Here is an 18,773-nt window from a genome sequence, read left to right on the forward strand (position 1 = left end):
CTTGCTTCCCTACTGCTTGAAATAATCCTCCCCAAGCAACCAAATGGCCCATTCCTTCACTTCCTTTATGTCTCTGCTCAAGGGTCATAACATCTGCGAGCTCAACCCTGACCTCCTCACAGCCCCTACCGATGCCTGGCACGTAACGACAGATTTCAAGTGATTCAGTGTAAGCTCCATGTAGGCAAGACCTTCATTCTGTTTACTGCTGTAATCCTGGCAAAAAGTAGATATTCAATCAACATTATGAGAATTAAAGAGGAAGAAGTAGTGAGGCTAAAGAGAACATACTCTCCTCTGAGTATAAGTCAGGGTGGATTTTGTATGATTGAGAATCAAACAAAGGTGAAAATAAAAGAAATATTTTCCATGATTCCCAGGACTCAATGTCTATGCTTGTTTATCCAAGCATTTTCCCCCTAGTAATGTATCATATGGACTTATTATCTCAAAATTTAAAGAAGTAGTCAGGGATTATAAAATAATTTCAATACAGTAATATAGTACACACATCATTTGGAAATATTCTAGGTGGAGAGAGTTGGGTTTATTTTGCTGATATTACTGCAAACATTTCATCCACTGTTCCTTTTTAGCACAGAAGAATATCTGTAAGCAGTACCTCTATTTTCATAAAATCTTGGTTCTACTGCTTATTATCATGAGTCAAAGCCCTGAGGATCATATCCTTAGTGACTGATCATCACATAGAATAAATAGGATTATCCCCACTTCAAGAAGTTACTAACTAGCAGACAATCTGACTTTTAAGACCTTCCAGTGTGTAAGTAGATCAAGAGCAGAGAGGCCAGGCCACATAAACACGAGCTAGATGCCAAACCTCTGTCTCCAAGCTCTGAAAGAAGAAAATGTAGAAAGTGCAAATAGCCTCCAAGAATTGCCCGAGGCTTTAGTTAATGTCTGCCAAGAATTTTCAAGACGAAAGCCATCACCGAAGAGCTAAATCTTACTATCACCACAGCTGGAATGCTTTGCTAATATTTTTCCTAATGCAAGAAAGTGACTTTGGAACAAATTCCATGAAAGAAAAGGACTAATAGCCTTCCAACAGAGAAGTTTCTACTCACTTATCATGTTATCAAAGACACCCTGGGGACAGCCAAAGCTTGCCTGTGTGTGTAGGGCTCTATTGCCATCATGAAGGTGCATCTTTAACATAATGTGACCAAGGCGGCACTCCTTTTAATTAGTTGGGAGGGAGCCAAGAAAAACCCTTCCTGACATATCGGTCCAGCACTCCACTATATTTGCTCCTGCAGATCAATACCAATATAGCAGGCATGTCAAACCACAAGGAAAGGCCGACTCTAATAAAACAAACCTTATATTGACCCCCTAACACTTCATACTGGTATTGAGTATGGTCTTTTTATAGGCTTTAGATATAGTTCACCCTAAAAAAAAAAGATTCTGCATACCAAAATATAAATAGAGTTGCTAACTTTTTATGGTTTTATTCATTTAGATAACAATAAAATTTAGATAATAAATTTTGGAGGTAGCAACTCTTAGTGTTAGAAACATGGCATTAAACAAAACAGAAAATAATTTCTGTTCTCATGGGGTTTACTACTCTAATTGGTGGAAACACATTATATAAAATCACAAAATTATATAACATTTTAGAAATTGGAAGTATAGTGAAGGAAAAGTTTAGTGAAAGGGAGATAAGATGTGTAGAGGGTATATGGTTGCATTTTAAACAGGGTAGTTATGGTAGGCTTTACCACGAAGGAAAAATTTGTGCTCATATAAAAAATTAACTCAAAATGGATTAATAACCTAAATATCAGAGCTAAAACTTATGAAACTTTTAGAAGAGAACAAAGTCAGAAATCTATATGACTTCGAATGTGATAACTGAGTTTTAGATTTAACAATAAAAGTAATGAATAACAAAAGAAAGCAATCAGACTTCATTAAATTAAAAAAACTTTTGTGCATTAAAGGACATTATTAACAATGTGAAATGACAACCTAAGGAATGGGAGAAAATATTTCCAAATCATCTATCTGTTGGGAATCTAATATTCTGAATTCTTATAACTCAACATCAAAAAGACAACCCAATTAAAAAAAAAAAAAGACCAAAGGACTTGAATAGACATTTCTCCAAAAAAAGATACACAGATGGCCAATAAGCAAGTGAAAAAATATTCATCACTGATCATTAAGGAAATGCAAATCAGAGCTATTGGGAGATACTTCTTCATGCCCACCATACTTTAAACAAAATAATACAAAATCCAATATTATTCAGCCATAAAAGGAACAGAGTATTGATACACACTATAATTAGCATGAATTTCAAAAATGCTATGCCAAGTGAAAGAAGCCAGACATAAAAGGTTACATATTATATTTTTGCAGTTATTGTATAATTTATTTCATATCCAGAATATGCAAATCCATAGAGACAGAAAGGAAAGCAGATTAGAGGTTACCAGGGGATGGGGTAGGGAGAATTGGGAGTTATTACTTAATATGCATGGGTGTTTTTAAGGAAGTTATGAAAGAGCTCTGAAATAGAGCAGTGAAGTATTCAAGACTGTGAACACACTAAGGACCACAATACTGTATACTTTAGAACGGTTAAATATATGTCATGCAAGCTTCACCTCAAATGAAAAAACAAAGACTTTTTCATCACATTTTTAGGATCACACAGTATGTTTTATATTTTACTTTCAGTTATGTATTCATTTCAATCTTTAATCTAGTTGCAACATTTTAGTATTTTTTTAACATAGCTTTATTGATACAATTCACATACAATAGAATCCACCCATTTTATACGTATATTCTGGTGAGTGTGGGTAAATGTATGTAGTTCAACAACCACAACAGTCAAATTTTAGAAAGCATTCAACACCCCAACAGTTCCTTCAAAAGTTATGGTCAATCCCCAAACCCAGGTTTTTTTGTCATTATAATTCTGCCTTTTCTAGACATACCAAACTCTAGGAAAGGTAAAATTATAATGACAGACATTTCATGTGAATGGAATTAAACAGTATGTGATCTTATATGCCAGGTTCCTTTCACTTAGTATTTGAGGTTCATTTATGTTGATTTATGCATCAGTACATTATTTGTTCCTTTAAAATTTTCAATAATTTACTGCATTAAGTTTATCCATTTACAAGGTAAAGTCACTAGATTATTTTTATTTTTCAGTTAGTACAAATAATGTTTCTATGAATACTTACTTGTAAGACTTTTGTATAGACAGAAGTTTCCATCTCCTTTTAGTAAATACTGAGTAGAATTATCTGTTTTTATGTTTAATTTTTTATTAATAACAAACTGCTGAATATTCCCAAAGTGACTGAACCATTTTTCATTTTCACCAGTAATACATGAGGCCTCCAGCTGCTCCCCATTCTTGGCCAACACTTAGTATTGTGAATTTTTTAAATTATAGTTATTCTAGAGGATGTAGAGTAGTTCTGTTTGTGGTTTTAATTTGAATTTCCCTAATGACTAATGATGCCAAGCATCCTTTCATGTGCTTATTAACTTTTGTGTATCTTTTCTTGTATAGTATCCATTTGTATCTCTTGAACATTTTAAATGAGCTGTTTTTCTTATTCTTAAATTTTAACAACTCTTTAAATATCCCAGTAAACATTTTCTCCCAATTTGTAGCTTGCCATTTAATTAACATTATCGTTTGAGGAACAAAGCTTTTAACCCTAACGATGTCTAATTTACCAACTTTTAAAAAATAATTTACACTTTATGTATCATAAAAATCTTTGTTGGACCCAAATTCACGAAGATCTTCATCTATTTCCTTTTAGAATCTTTGGTTCTGCTTAACTCTTTTGTTTAGGACTATGCTTCCCTGGTGGCTTAGAGGGTAAAGTGTCTGCCTGCAATGTGGGAGACCTGGGTTCAATCCCTGGGTGAGGAAGATCCCCTGGAGAAGGAAATGGCAACCCACTCCAGTACTCTTGCCTGGAAAATCCCATGGACATAGAAGCCTGGTCGGCTACAGTCCATGGGGTCACAAAGAGTTGGACACGACTGAGTGACGACACAAGACACGTCATGATTCACTTAAAACTACTTTCTAAATGTATAGTATGAGGTAAGGATTAATTTGGTATATCAGTATCTGCTATTTAAAAGACTATCCTTTCCCCATTGAATTACCTTAGTAACTGTCAAAAAACAATTAAGCTTGTATGAGTTTACTTACATTTACACTTTGGAATCTGAATTCAATGCCATTTTCTACTGACTGTTTTTTCCTGACTTTGGGTCATACTATCTTATTTCTTTACATGTCCAGTAATCTGATTAAAAACCATATATAGTATTCCATACACTATGCTGATGCTTTTTTTTGCTGTGTGCTCAGTTGCTTAGTAGTGTCCGACTCTTTGCAACCCCATGAATTACAGTCTGCCAGGCTCCTCTGTCCATGAACTCTATTCTAGTCTGCTCTTCTGAAATCTGATGGTTTCCCGTTTTAATATGTGATAAACTTGCCTGGATACAAATTGAAAATCTGTAGACAACTGAAAATATTTTTTTCTTTTTTTTCTGTGATTTTCCTGACTAACCATCTGCCCTCCATACTCATCCATAGCCCTGAGTGGGACAGAGAAATCCTGAGGGTGACCATGCGTTAGAGTACATTCAGCTCTAGTAACCACAGGAGGTGTCAGCTTTCATTTTTTTCTTGGGGACCAGTGAATAGCAAGCTCAGTGCCTCCAAAGGCCATGCACTGGAGCTGATTTTGACAAGAATCCTATACCAGGGGCATAGGAAAACTCAACTAGAGTAAGACTAGAGAGGCCTTGAGGCCTCTGCTGGAGCAGGTGAGGCATCAGTGATGGTAGGGACAGGAGGCAGGCCTGAACTGCTATTCCAGTTTAAAGTTTTCCACAGCCACACCAACACAGTGCTCGGTTGCTATTCTGTCTTTGCAGGTGGGATCCTGGGAGCTATGAAGTAAAACCACATTTGATTCTGGGTTACCTTTATTTGATGCTTTCTAGTGGATTGGCATAGGTTTTGAGCTCCCTCTCTGCTTATGGTCTTTCCCAGCTGTGTACAATTTGTTCCTGGGCTTGTTAGTTTCCCCTGATCAGCAATGGGTTGCCCAACATCACAAATGTCTTGTCCCATGACTAGGCTCAGCATGGATGTCAGCATCCTGTATCAGGTGCTGGGGGCAAACGGAAGTATACTGACTTTCTTTTGGGTTTCTTTCTTTCTTTTGCCTGAATCTCTGGGGGAATATCTTTTGTGCCAGCATATCTTTGAGATCAGCCAATGATTTCAACAGAGATCAAACACAGACAACTCCAGCCAGTGAAAGTTCTACCCTTTACCACCCAACCTGTATATGTGCTAAAGAATTCATTCAAATTTGCAGCAAATAAGTAAGCCTTCCCAGGCTTTCAATTTGTGCTTTCCAGGGCATCCTATGTGCACTAATTGTTTTCGCAGTCATCCGTGAATGTGTGGAGAGTGTATCATCTCAGCCCTTCTATAGCTCTCTTGCCTCCTAAACCTCCCCCTTAAATTTTTAGCTGCTCTGCTATTTTCCCAACCAAATCAGCCACCTTCAGTCAGTAAACCTGTGGATTTTTAACATCTTCTCTGGGGGTATAGGAACATCTTGAAACAAGAAGCATCTTGCCCAAGGCTGTAGCCATTTTTAACAAGTAAATATTTTCGAGTTCTTTGCCATCTTTGATCATTTTTAAATGTTAGAGTTAATAATTTTTCCATATTCCAATATTTTCCCAAGTTTCCAATAATAAAACTATTAATAAAGCTTTGTAGTAGTATTTTTTGTAGTGAGAATCACCCAACCAACTCAGACAGGCATTCATTAATGTAAGTAGAGTCTTAACCATATTTTAAGCACTTACGACTATGTTGTCAATATCTCAGTTATCATTACATGAAATAAAACAATTGCATCAAAAAATAGTCAACCACTGCAGGAAAAAAAAATTTCCCATTTGTGAACATTAAATTTCAGATCCAATTTCTAAATAGTCGGTGGAAACAATAAAATATATAATTAAGATAGCCTTGATCTCCTAACCCCATTAAAATCTTCAAAATATATATTACCTTTCTGGAAAATTTTTAAATATAAAGCTTTTTTTTAGACAGAAGGATAAATTCAATTTAGACCCACATTTCCTTGGGGAAAAAAAGCATTACTGAGTATACAGTATCTCTCTTCCAATGCAGTGTTCATCTGAATGTTAAGAAAATTACCTTGAAGGCTGCTAAACAATGAAGACTCAGTAAGGCCATCACAACTGCCAGAAGGATGGTAGCTCCATTCCGTATGTCCCATATGGTCTCTATCAGAGGAATACTGCCCACTTGCCAGTCATAGCACAGAGTAACAGGTGCAAGCAGAAGCCACACGTTGAAGGCCAAGAGGTAGGAATAAGTAAGGAATCTACAAAGAGAAGAAGAAACACTAAAACACAACTCGAGATCCATGACATTCTGAAAACATTCATTTACCATGTTTCTACTGAATAGTCTATGCTAAGAATGTTATAAAAAGAGAAGGCAAGATGGAAGGCCATTCATTCATTTAGTCATGAAACTGACCATTCTGGAATACGTCTAACAGCTGCTAGTCACTGTGGTAGGTGCCGGCCTTTCACTGATGAAGAATACAGAGTTTCCATGACCTATTTTTAGAAATTATCATATAAATACATACATAACAACTGAGATAAATGGTATAAAAGTTTGATGAAAGTATATGACATGAAATGCTGCCTCGTTGGGTACAATTCCGTGGGTAAGAGACATTTGAATTGTCTCTTTTTAATAATGCCTCAAATCCTGCACTAGACATGAAAATATTAACCATTTAAAATAGAGTGATCCATTTTGAACCATCTCAAAAAATCAAAATATCTGTAGTAGGGAAATAAAGTCTCTCACAAATCAAGGGGCTAACCTTCAAGAGGAGGGAGATACAGCTGTCCCTGATAATAAGAATAGCCAGGTGAACCTCAGGAAGGAAAATAATGAATGGAGATATTACTCCCATTTCCTGGCTGTGTCTAGGCAGTAAGGTAAAGCAAAAGGCATCCTAACTGATCCCCTTCCTTTCTGCACAGAGGAAATGGAATTTGTTTAAGTTTGTTCAATCTACACAAATCATTAAGTAGTATTCAAGACCCTTGAGAACTGCAGAACCCCAGCACACAGCAAACTCCACCCACGTCTCTGCACTAAGGGATGACTGAACCCTAGTATGGCTTCTAGCAGCAGCAGACTATGTCCCCAGGATGACCCCAGCCCCTCCATTAAAATGCCAGCCTGAGAAAGACAGATCATCATTGCCTGGAGAATTGACTTCTTTTCTGGCCAAACCATGACAAAAGGCCCCCAACCTCCATTTCCTAGAGTATTTACTACAAAGCACTTATGACTGGGAATATGTATCTCCTAAAACTCAGAAGTAGTTCTCAAGGACCGGAGAGTTGTTCCTTTAAAATGTCATCACCAGGAGCATGGGGCCTGGCTTCCAGTCTGCTGGAGGACGGAATCCTAACTGTGATAACTGCCAGCCAGTAGACACAGCCTGAATGCACTTAGAGGATCAGTCCCAGTTTGCAAACTGCCCCCAGCCCCCGACCATTCTCTCTTTAAAATACTTAGTCACCTCTGAGCAAATCAGGATGGAGCTCAGCTCCTGTTCCCAGGAATTACTAAATAAAGTGTGCTTTTACTGCTCTGACTCATGTCTAGCTGGGTTTATCTTTAAAATTCTATATGGAACTAAACCAAAGAGCTAGATAAATCCCTTGTTCTTAAGGAATGTAAAATCTGATAGTGAAAATAAGATATATAGAATTAAAGAGTCATGAGGGCACAGAATGTGAAGAAGAGACCTCCCGCATCACCAGGAGGAAATCTTAGATGGGCCAAATCCAATGCTAAGAGTTAGTTCACCTTAAATTTTCAATTAAGTAGCTCTGGATTAAAATACCCTTCCCAGGCCTTCCCAAAGTATCTCCTTTTCTTCCCTCCTCTTGTTCCAAGGTTGGCAGTGGAAAAATCATTAACAATGATCAGGAGAGGCTCAGCGATAGGGGTTATTTACTGCCTTCACTGTCAAACCCCAGCAGAGAAATGCGTTAGATATTTCAGTGGTGTTTCAAAACTCTCCTCTCTGTTGTTATTTTAAATAAATATTAATGAACAGACAGTGCAGTATAAGGGACTTCCCTGGTGGCTCAATGGTAAAGAACCCACTTGCCAGTGCAGGAGACGTGGGTTCGACCCCTGGGTCGGGAAGATCCCCTGGAGAAGGAAATGGCAACTCCAGTATTCTTGCCTGGGAAATTCCATGGAGAGAGGAGCCTGGTGGGTTACAGTCCATGCGGTTTCATGAAGTCCATGCTTTGTTATTTGACAAAAATACAAACAAAAAGTCACCATATCCCATTTAGGTTTGGGCCTATGAGAATGCCAATTCCATGGAAAGAAGATTGGGTTACTTAAGGCTTCTTTTCATAGAGATTCTAAGCTGATGTTATTTACTTCTTAGCTCAGTAAAGATTCTTCATGACTTGGCTTTAAAGGAGAATGTTCAACCAACAAGCTTAGCAGGAAAATTATGCAGCTGTGTCACTCAGTTACATTCTAGCTCTTAAGAAATTATTTTAAAAAACAGTATCCCCTTCTTGATGTAATAGATCTAGGCAATGATTATAAATGACAGCTGAAATTATTAGATGAAAAGTTGATGGGTACTTTATAATGGATGATCCGGCTATATCAGGTGACTTAAACTTATTAATCAATTTTAAAATCACAGAAAAGGAAACTAACATCTTGATGTCCTCCTGATGGATTATGTGCATCACCATCTATAATACAGTCTTGCCAAATAAAAAAGAAAATTAAACTTAAATCTAATCAAGCCCTGTATTACTAGTTTATATCAAATACAGAAAACACCAGAGCATGTTAAATAATACCACAAGGAAGCAACACACTAAATTCAGAGTGTTACAGAACAAAATATGGCAGTTTCTTCAACAAATACATTGCAGTGGCAAAGAAAAAATGGGAGAGGGCACAAATAAATAAAAAGACTTAAGAGACATATCAAACAAAACGCAGATTTTGTTTGTGAATTCAAACAAACTGCTCTTAAAAATAACTGCTTATGAGACAGACAAAATTGAAATGCTGATTAGACATGTTAATAGGGAATCATTGTTAATTTGTAAGTGTGGTGACAGTACTATAGTCCTATTCTTTAAAGGTTCCTGTCTTTTAGAAATACACATAAAATATACACATTTAAATGGCATGATGACTGGGATTTGCTTCAAAATTATAGACTAAAACAAGGGGGAAGAACTGGGTGGGAATATGAATGAAATAAGATTAGACATGAACTATTATTGTTGAAACTGGATAATGGGTACGTACAGGTTCTTTACACTATTTTCTCTCCTTTTGTACTTACTTAATATTTTCATAATAAAAATGAATTTTAAGTAGTGGTAAAGGTAACAGAATTGCCGCAGGAATGCTTTCTTATCTTATATTTGATTGCAGCTTGATTATGGAGTAGATGCAAATGCTATGCAGAAACCTTTAATATTCAGGCCACATTTTGCCATTGCCCTGAAAGTTGTGCTCAGTCTCTTATACTTTCTAGATTTGCAATACCACAATGATAAAAAGCAGAGACATTACTTTGCCAACAAAGGTCCATCTGGTCAAGGCTATGGTTTTTCCAGTGGTCTTGTATGGATGTGAGAGTTGGACTGTGAAAAAGCTGGGTGCCGAAAAATTGGTGCTTTTGAACTGTGGTGTTGGAGAAGACTCTTGAGAGTCCCTTGGACTGCAAGGAGATCCAACCAGTCCATCCTAAAGGAGATCAGTCCCGGGTGTTCATTGGAAGGACTGATGCTGAAGCTGAAACTCCAATACTTTGGCCACCTCATGTGAAGAGCTGACTCATTGGAAAAGACCATGATGCTGGGAGGGATTGGGGGCAGGAGGAGAAGGGGCCGACAGAGGATGAGATGGCTGGATGGCATCACCGACTCGATGGGCATGAGTTTGAGTAAACTCCGGGAGTTGGTGATGGACAGGGAGGCCTGGCGTGCTGCGATTCATGGGGTCACAAACAGTCGGAGACGACTGAGCGACTGAACTGAACTGAACTGAATGATAAAAAACAAATATTAAGGATAACATTTTTCAAAAGTTACAATTTCAATATAGTTACTTATATATTTTTTAAAATGCTCAATTTTGACTTTTTACATGGATTATAACAAAAATAGATTTAAAAATAAAAGCAAACCATGGAACTAAAAAAAACAAACTTCCCCTTCTTGTAATACTAGAAACTATTAACTTGACTCAAGACTATCAACTTAACCCTTCTTTATTTTTGTTAGGTATAGTTGGTTTATAATAATATATTAGTTTCAAGTGTACAGCACAGTGATTCTAAATTTTTGTAGATTATACTCCATTTAAAGTTATAAAATGTTGGCTATAGTCCGTGTGCTATACAATGTATCCTTGCCACTTATTTATTTTACACATAGTAGTTTGTACCTAATTTTCTACCCTTAAATTGCCCCTCCCCTTCCCTCTTCCTACTGGCAACCATTAGTTTGCTCTCTACGTTTGTGAGTCTGTTTCATTATACTCGTTGTTTTACTTTATTTATTAGGTTTCACATATAAGTGACGACATTCAGTATTTGTTTTCCTTTGTCTGACATTTCACTAAGCATAGTACGCTCCAGGCACATCTAATCTGTTGTGAATGGCAATTTTGTTCTTTTTTACAACTGAGTAATATTACCTTGTAGGTATAGGCATGGGTGTGTGTGTGCTAAGTCACTTCAGTCCTGTCCAACTCTTTGCAACCCTATGGACCATAGCCCACCAGGCTTCTCTGTCCACGGGGTTCTCCAAGCAAGAATGCTGGAGTGGGCAACCGTGCCCTCTTCCAGGGGATCTTCCTGACCCAGGGATAGATCTGAGTCTCTCATGTCTTCTACATTGGCAGGTGGGTTCTTCACCACTAGTGCCACCTGGAAAGCTCTGTATTTATATATCACAGCTTTTTTATTTTTATCTAGTCACCTTTTGATATACACTTAGGTGGCAGCCCACTCCAGTACTCTTGCCTAGAAAATCCCATGGATGGAGGAGCCTGGTGCAGGCTACTGTCCATGGGGTCGCAAAGAGTTGGACACGACTAAGCGACTTCACTTCTTCACTTTAGGTAGCATCCATATTTTGGCTATGGAAATAATATTTCTATGAACATAGGGGTGCATGTATCTTTTCAACTTAGTGTTTTTGGGGTTTTTTGTGATATATACACAGGAATGGGATTGCCCTTCTTAATACATAAACATTATCTCCAGAAACTCTGAGGCATCCACCTACCTTTTATGCATATGAATTCAAATCAAGGTTGCAAAGAGACTCCTTAAATACTATTTGAAATCCTGAAACAACATTATAAAATTTTTGCAAATTTAGGTATAAAGAATTCACTTGGAATCATGCCAAATGCTAATTACATTCTAGGAGGCTGCTTGTGCTAGCTGTAGTCAGCAACTGATATATTTCTTTTTAACTCATTGACTATGAATTACATTTCAAACCAATCATCTTTATTTCTGCTAAAATTTCAGAAATAAAACAATCTGTTGAGTATCTTTGTCCTGTTGGGTTTTCTTTTTTAAAACAGGAACAAAAATAAAATGAATTATTTATCAATTTTCTACCATGAATTTTACAAACAAGAGGAAATTCACTAGAATATCAAGAGCATCTTGGTAAAAGTGAAAGAGGAGAGTGAAAAAGTTGGCTTAAAGCTCAACATTCAGAAAACTAAGATCATGGCATCTGGTCCCATCACTTCATGGCGAATAGATGGGTAAACAGTGGAAACAGTGGCTGACTTTATTTTTCAGGGCTTCAATATCACTGCAAATGGTGATTGCAGCCATGAAATTAAAAGACGCTTACTCCTTGGAAGAAAAGTTATGACCAACCTAGATAGCATATTAAAAAACAGACACATTACTTTGCCAACAAAGGTCCATCTAGTCAAGGCTATGGTTTTTCCAGTAGTTATGTATGGATGTGAGAGTTGGAGTATAAAGAAAGCTGAGTGCTGAAGAATTGATACTTTTGAACTATGGTGCTGGAGAAGACTCTTGAGAGTCCCTTGGACTGCAAGCAGATCCAACCAGTCCATCCTAAAGGAGATCAGTCCTGGGTGTTCATTTGTAGGCTTGATATTGAAGCTGAAACTCCAATACTTTGGCTACCTGATGCGAAGAGCTGACTCATTTGAAAAGACCCTGATGCTGGGAGGGGTTGGGGGCAGGAGGAGAAGGGGACAACAGAGCATGCGATAGTTGGATGGCATCACCGACTCAATGGACATGGATTTGAGTAAACTCTGGGAGTTGGTGATGGACAGGGAGGCCTGGCGTGCTGTGGTTCATGGGGTCACAAAGAGTCAGACACGACTGAGCAACTGAATTGAAGTGAACTGAAGTACAAAAAAATACACATAGAATCTGTTGTTTTTCTTTGAAAAAACCTTTTGGCAAAGAAATATCATGAGCCTAACATATTTCCCTGTTCTAGTAAGATGCCTGTGATAGGTACATTTGAAAAAATCATACACTGCAAAGCAGAAATGTACAGCACTTGCTTGTTTTACATAAAATGTTTCTGCTCAAAGGATCCTTTTTCTTTCATTTACAAAATCCTCCATCATTTCATAAATACATGTCACTGGGTCCACTGTATACACAGTGCATCTTCTCAGTTAAGGCACTGGCTAACACTGTCTAAATAGCTGAGGTATAAACCATGGTACCTCCACAGTGGAGTGCCCCATCTTTCTCTGACTCTGCCTCTGCCCTCAAGATTTTGGTGATCTGTCCTACCCCTCCCCAGACTACCCCTTACTTTCATCCTCATAATTCCTCTATTTCACTGATGCTTCAAAAGGGTCTCCACAGTGGAACTGTGGAGAAACAACGACAGGCCTTTGTAGGCAAAACATGCTTATTACCATCATTAGCATCTTTTCCTGCTTATAACCTTCTCCAGGACAAGCCAAAAGAAAGCCATTTCCTGAACTAAGTTCTCAATGAATAGGAGACCCTCACAGAAATTCAGTAAATGTTGAATAATTACTCTGAGCACTTTTAGAGGTACTGAAGGGTAATCAGAACTAGCCCCTGTCTTCCACATGGACAGCATCAGTGGTGAGAAGACATGTACACATTACATGGTTGGGAAATAGTGAAATACAGACAGCAAATTTCATTGGAGTTCTAAGAAATGTAATGAAAAACAGAGGATTAAGGAATGCCTTCCTATAATTTATGAGGAACTTAAATAGGTGGAAAGACAGCAGACAGAGAATCCAGGCAGGACCACAAATAAAAATGGCTTCAAATTGTAAATGAATATGACTTTCTGAGGACAATTAAAAATATGGGTAAACTAGAAAGTGCTAGGTGTTCAGTCATGTCCAATTCTTTGGGACTGCATGGACTATAGCCCATCAGGCTCCTCTGTCCATGGAATTCTCCAGGCAAGAATACTAAAGTGAGTAGCTATGCCCTTCTCCCGTGGATCTTCCCAACCCAGGGATTGAAACCAGGTCTCCTGCATTGGAGGCAGATTCTTTACCATCTGAGCCATCAAGGAAGCCCATGGGTAAACTTGAGTATAGGATTAAAATGAGTAATATAAAAATGATAAACTGCCTCTGCTAAAATGAAATATATTGTGAAAAATACTATGCTGAGTGTTGGTGGGGATGTGGGAAAACTGGGACTTTGAAACACTACTGTGAATTGAGCCTACTTTATGATCCAGCCATTCTACTCCTAAGTTTATTCCAACAGTGATATACATATATTTTAAACAAAAGACATTTACAACATTGTTCACAGAAGTACTATTATTCTTTTTAAATTTTATTGAAGCATAGTTGATTTACATTTCAGGTGTACATCAAACTGATTTGATGTATATATATTACACACACATATATTATGTGTATATATATTCCTTCTCAGATTCTTTCATTATGGTTTATTACAGGTATATATTTCTCTGTGCAATACAGTGGGTCTTGGTTGTTTATCTATTTTACATATAGTAGTATGTATCTGTTAATCCCAAATTCCTAATTTATCCCTTCTTTCCTTTCCCCTTTGGTAACCATAAGTTTGTTTGCTATGTCTGTGCCTCTAGTTCCATTTTATAAATTAGTTCATTTGCATCATTTTCTTTTTAGATTTTATACATAGTGGTATCATATGATACTTGTCCTTCTCTGACTTACGTCACTTTAGTATAATAATCTCTAGGTCCATCCATCTTGTTGCAAATGGCATTATTTCATTCTTTTTATGACTGAGTAATATTCCATGATGTGTGTGCATGTGTATATATTAACATTTTCAAACTGATGTCCATCCACAATAAAATCAATACCTATACTGCTATATATTCATTGAATGGAAATCCACCAAGCAATGACAACAAATGCAACAGGGATGAATGATATCATGGGTGATGTGGAACAAAAACAGATGACACAAAAGAAAAGGAAATCAGATAAACCACTTACAGATAAGCATGACCTGATCCCCAGCACACAGATAAGCATGACCTGACCCCCAGCACACAGGCCTGGGACAGAAAGTCACAAGGCAAGCCCGGCTGAATGACTGGAGGAGAAGCTTGTCTATGGCCCTCATCTCCTAGCTCCTTGGTGTCAACAGAGCAGAAAGTGCTAGACAACCCTTGTAAGAATCAAAAGATCAGAAATTAAGAATAAAACCAGACTTCTTGGGAACCAGAACCAAGTGGCTACAAGGTGGGCCCCTCTCGAGGCCCCAGGCCTTCTTCATGGCTGCAGTGCTTCTCTCGGTCTTTGCTCCACCTCCTCCCTCTGCTCCTGGGCTCCTCACTCATGCTTCTCATAAAGGAGGCTGGGTGTGGCCATCAAGGCTGCCCAGCTCTCCTGTCCTCTTGCCTTCACACATCTGTCACTTCAGTCTTTGTGGCCAGTTGCCTTACTCTTAGGTTTCAAAGTCCTAAGACCTGATTGGGTCACCTCATCTCTTAGAATCAACTCTCACAGGTTGGCTGAACTCTAACTCCTGATCCTTTAGGTCCCAGTGAAGATGTCACTTCTCCTGACAAGCGTTCAACTCTAACTCCTGATCCTTCAGGTCCCAGTGAAGATGTCACTTCTCCTGACAAGTGTTCCCTGTCACTGCCCCCTCCCAGGGCCAGGCTGGAGTCCCCTAGGTGAGTGCTCGCAGCCTCGGGGCATACACATTTCCTGTAACTTCCTGTTAACATGCCTGACTTCCCACTGAAACAGAAGCTTCTCAGGGACAGAGCTGAGTCTTACTGATAGTTATCTCCCCAGCACCCAGCTCTTTAAAGAAATAGGTCTTAAGAAATTAGTCTGATAGTAAAATAATGCCTAAAAATCTAAAAATATTTAAATTTGATAATTTTATTTTGACCTGAGGCAACCATACCTGCTAGGCTTCTAGTTGTCCAGGCTTATAGCTAAAGGGCACAGACTGAAGATTATGCCCTTGTGTGGCCCCCTTAGCACCTTGTGCAAAGCTGGATCCTGTGATACCATTCAGGAGTGAGAAGAATCTGAGGAAAGGCACTCATTCCCCTCACATGTCACACAGCATCATCATAAAACTAGGCTAGGCTTACTTTTTCTTATTTTGCATTAAACTGTGATAAATATAGTTCAAATGAGAACTCCTGCTACATGACAAACTATATAAAGTGAATCTGAAATGTCACTAAGTCTCTTTGATCTTTCTAATGCACCATTAATACAATTATCTTATTAACAGAGTCTCCTCAGAGCAGAAAACATGAATTTCAACATCCAAGGTTGTCAGTAACAACTTCTTACTCATTTATCTGCAAAAAATTAAGTAATTCCTTCTGCAAAGTAAATACTGGGTTCATTTCTTATCTAGAGTCTGTTTCTCTCTATAAAGCATTTAACATCTTTATTTCAGACCAACATACTTGCTTCTCATTGAGCACAGGTGTAAACAGCAGGTGTAAACAACCTGCACATGAGCTGCTGATCTTACATCAGGTGCAGGTTCCATATTCCACACAGAATCCTGGTGGTCTACTAATGAACTATATCCAATTTCACTGAACATACTTTAAGCATGAACAGCATTTTCTAGTGCTTGCATATAAGGATTATCTGATCCCAACTCATTCTCTATGAGGTCAGTGTTACCTTCCTTCTTGCAGCAAGGGAAACAGCCACAGAGAGGCAGATTGCTCAGTTCACTGCAAGAGACCCTCTGGAGACCCTGCATACTAGGCAGGATTTTCTGGCCCACGTACAATGCAGAAAATTGAATGGAAACATGATTGTCAAATACTGGTATTTCATGGAGAAATACCTGCCTGAGATTGTGACTTATTCCTTGGACAGTGCCACCTGGGAGAACCTGAGTATGTATACCACAAAACCCAAGCCATTAACTTTCAGTTGAAGCAGAGCTGACAAACCTAAAACCAGCATGCAGTCATCTCTATAGCACAGCAAACAGATGCCTGAACTGATGGAAATGTTTGTCAGAGCATCACACAGCAAGAAACAGGATCCATAATGTAAAAGCTCGGCTTTGGCATTTTATTCATTAAGGAAAGCAATTTTTGCCTTTATGTTCCATTGTTAGCAAAAAAAATAGAAGATTCATCTCTAATTTTTATCAGCTTCTCATGGATTTAATATTATAATGGAAACACAATAAGTAAATTTAAAGGATTGTATTTTTTCTTGAAGCAGAAAAGTGTCAATCAATGATCCAGCATTTTCAACCCCACTCCCTAGTCCACAGGTAGAATCTGCCACTTCCACAGGCTCCCCTTCTGACTGCCTCCTCTTTCCTCTTCCTTGCTTCTCTCCCCTTCATTCCCAGGGTCCAAGACAAATTAGAGGAATTACTATCACACAGTGTCATTTCAGTTGGGGAAACTACACTCAGTGACTGATCATCTCTTTCATCTCCAAGCTATTTTTCTAAGAACATAATACAAAATATATGATGGGACAACACACACCTTGTAGAGAGCTCTTTAGTTACAGAGGACACAGTTCATACCTGAAGATTTCAAGAGTAACACCTCACCCCACCACCACCACAAAGGTGCTGATCAAATAAAGAATTATCTCACCCAATGTTATACCTATTCAAATAGAATTTCTGCAACCTGAAGCAGAAAGTCTTATTTTTAGCATACTTGCCAGGTTGATTCTGATATTCATTCTAGTTCAGCGACTATTGCTTTAAAAATCAGAATAACTTCAGTTTCATTTCATGTATGGAGACACTGCTAGTTGCTGAAGCAAGAACAGAGCAACACCTTTTACCTACCTCTCTTTAAGCACACAGTTGTTTTGTTTTTAAAAATAACTTAAAATTTCACTTGTTCAGAGTTTATTATTAGTCCCCATGTTAGGGACTTAAAGGACTACAAACATTGTAAGGCATAGTGCACTAAAGATGTAACTGTCAAAACCTAAGGTCTCATGCCTGTTTGAAATTACCAATTAAAAATGGAGACAGAAAAAAAAGCTTCTTTTGAAGGATGATATTGACTTCTATCTTAATCTCATTATTTCATATCTTCATATCTTCCTACAAAATAATACATGCTTTTACTTGTATAGCCGAGCTGCAGAAACAGATCTACCCATCTAAATGGATATATTTCACCTGCTTATCCAGAATCACATCTCATGAAAAAAACATGATGCCGATAGGAGGCCTTAAATTCACTGAAAAATCCCATTTTATCTGTTTCCTGGATTTGAAAGACAGCTATTTTCAATATTAGAAAGGCCACAGTTCTTCGGTTAAGGATACACTGCTTTGTGTTCTGTCTCCTTTGAATCAAGTAAAATAGAAAGCCTGTTACTAGGCAGCAGGCGGTGCCTTAATAGTGAAAACAACGTTATCTCTTCTGCGGGCTGTAGCCCGATGTGGAAGCCTTACTTAACTCAGGCTTTTGTTTTTATTTTTAATCCAAGATTTACAAAAGTGTGTTAAGTCACAAAACTGAAAGTCAAAGCACCACATTTCTAAAGAGACACATATAAAACAGATGAGTAAATCCTGTGCTTAATGACAATTCTCTGACAGAACAAGCTGCTCAGAGACCTACTCCCTCACTCCTCAAATGTGAGTCCTCCATAACCACAGAAACAGAATCTCCGGGTACCAGACCCGAGCACTGATGTTTCAACATGATTTACAAGTGTTTTTGAGATGCATGCAGGTTTCGCAAGCTGTTTGGAGTAAAATCATAAAGCCCAGGAAAGCTATAACTAGGGCATAAATTTGGGTGGTATTATAATTTATAAGAAGCAACATAAGCATCCATAGTCTTGGTCCCCAAAGGACTTCTTTTTCAGATGGCACTAAGTCAGTCTTGACACCAAAAGGCAGAGTGCAAAATCTCCACCACTGAGAATCAGCTGAATAAAACAGATGTTGGCAGATTAGAGGAAAACAGCCAAATCAGAGGCAGAGGCAGGCTGCAGAGTAGGCTGTGTCTAACTCCACTCGCCAGCCTACCTGTCCTTCTAAGAGCTAGGCCGAGAGTCCTACCGCTTGTTCTAGGCCAGTGCTATCCAATAGAAA

The 18,773-nt window shown here is 38.2% G+C and overlaps 1 protein-coding gene across 4 annotated transcripts in view; it reads right to left on the reverse strand.

Annotated features, from left to right (window-relative positions):
• Positions 1-18,773, reverse strand: part of TMTC1 (transmembrane O-mannosyltransferase targeting cadherins 1) — a 287,777-nt gene that overhangs the window by 128,976 nt on the left and 140,028 nt on the right. For 3 of the 4 annotated variants that reach the window (XM_061125206.1, XM_061125205.1, XM_061125204.1), the window contains one exon: positions 6,272-6,461. The exons of the other annotated variant lie outside the window; for it this stretch is intronic. In XM_061125206.1, coding sequence (XP_060981189.1) covers positions 6,272-6,461 — 190 coding nt within the window. The remainder of the gene's footprint in view (positions 1-6,271; positions 6,462-18,773) is intronic. 4 annotated transcript variants of the gene reach the window in all.

The sequence above is a fragment of the Dama dama genome, chromosome 22, assembly GCF_033118175.1.
Source record: "Dama dama isolate Ldn47 chromosome 22, ASM3311817v1, whole genome shotgun sequence".
Classification (NCBI taxonomy): Eukaryota; Metazoa; Chordata; class Mammalia; order Artiodactyla; family Cervidae; genus Dama; species Dama dama.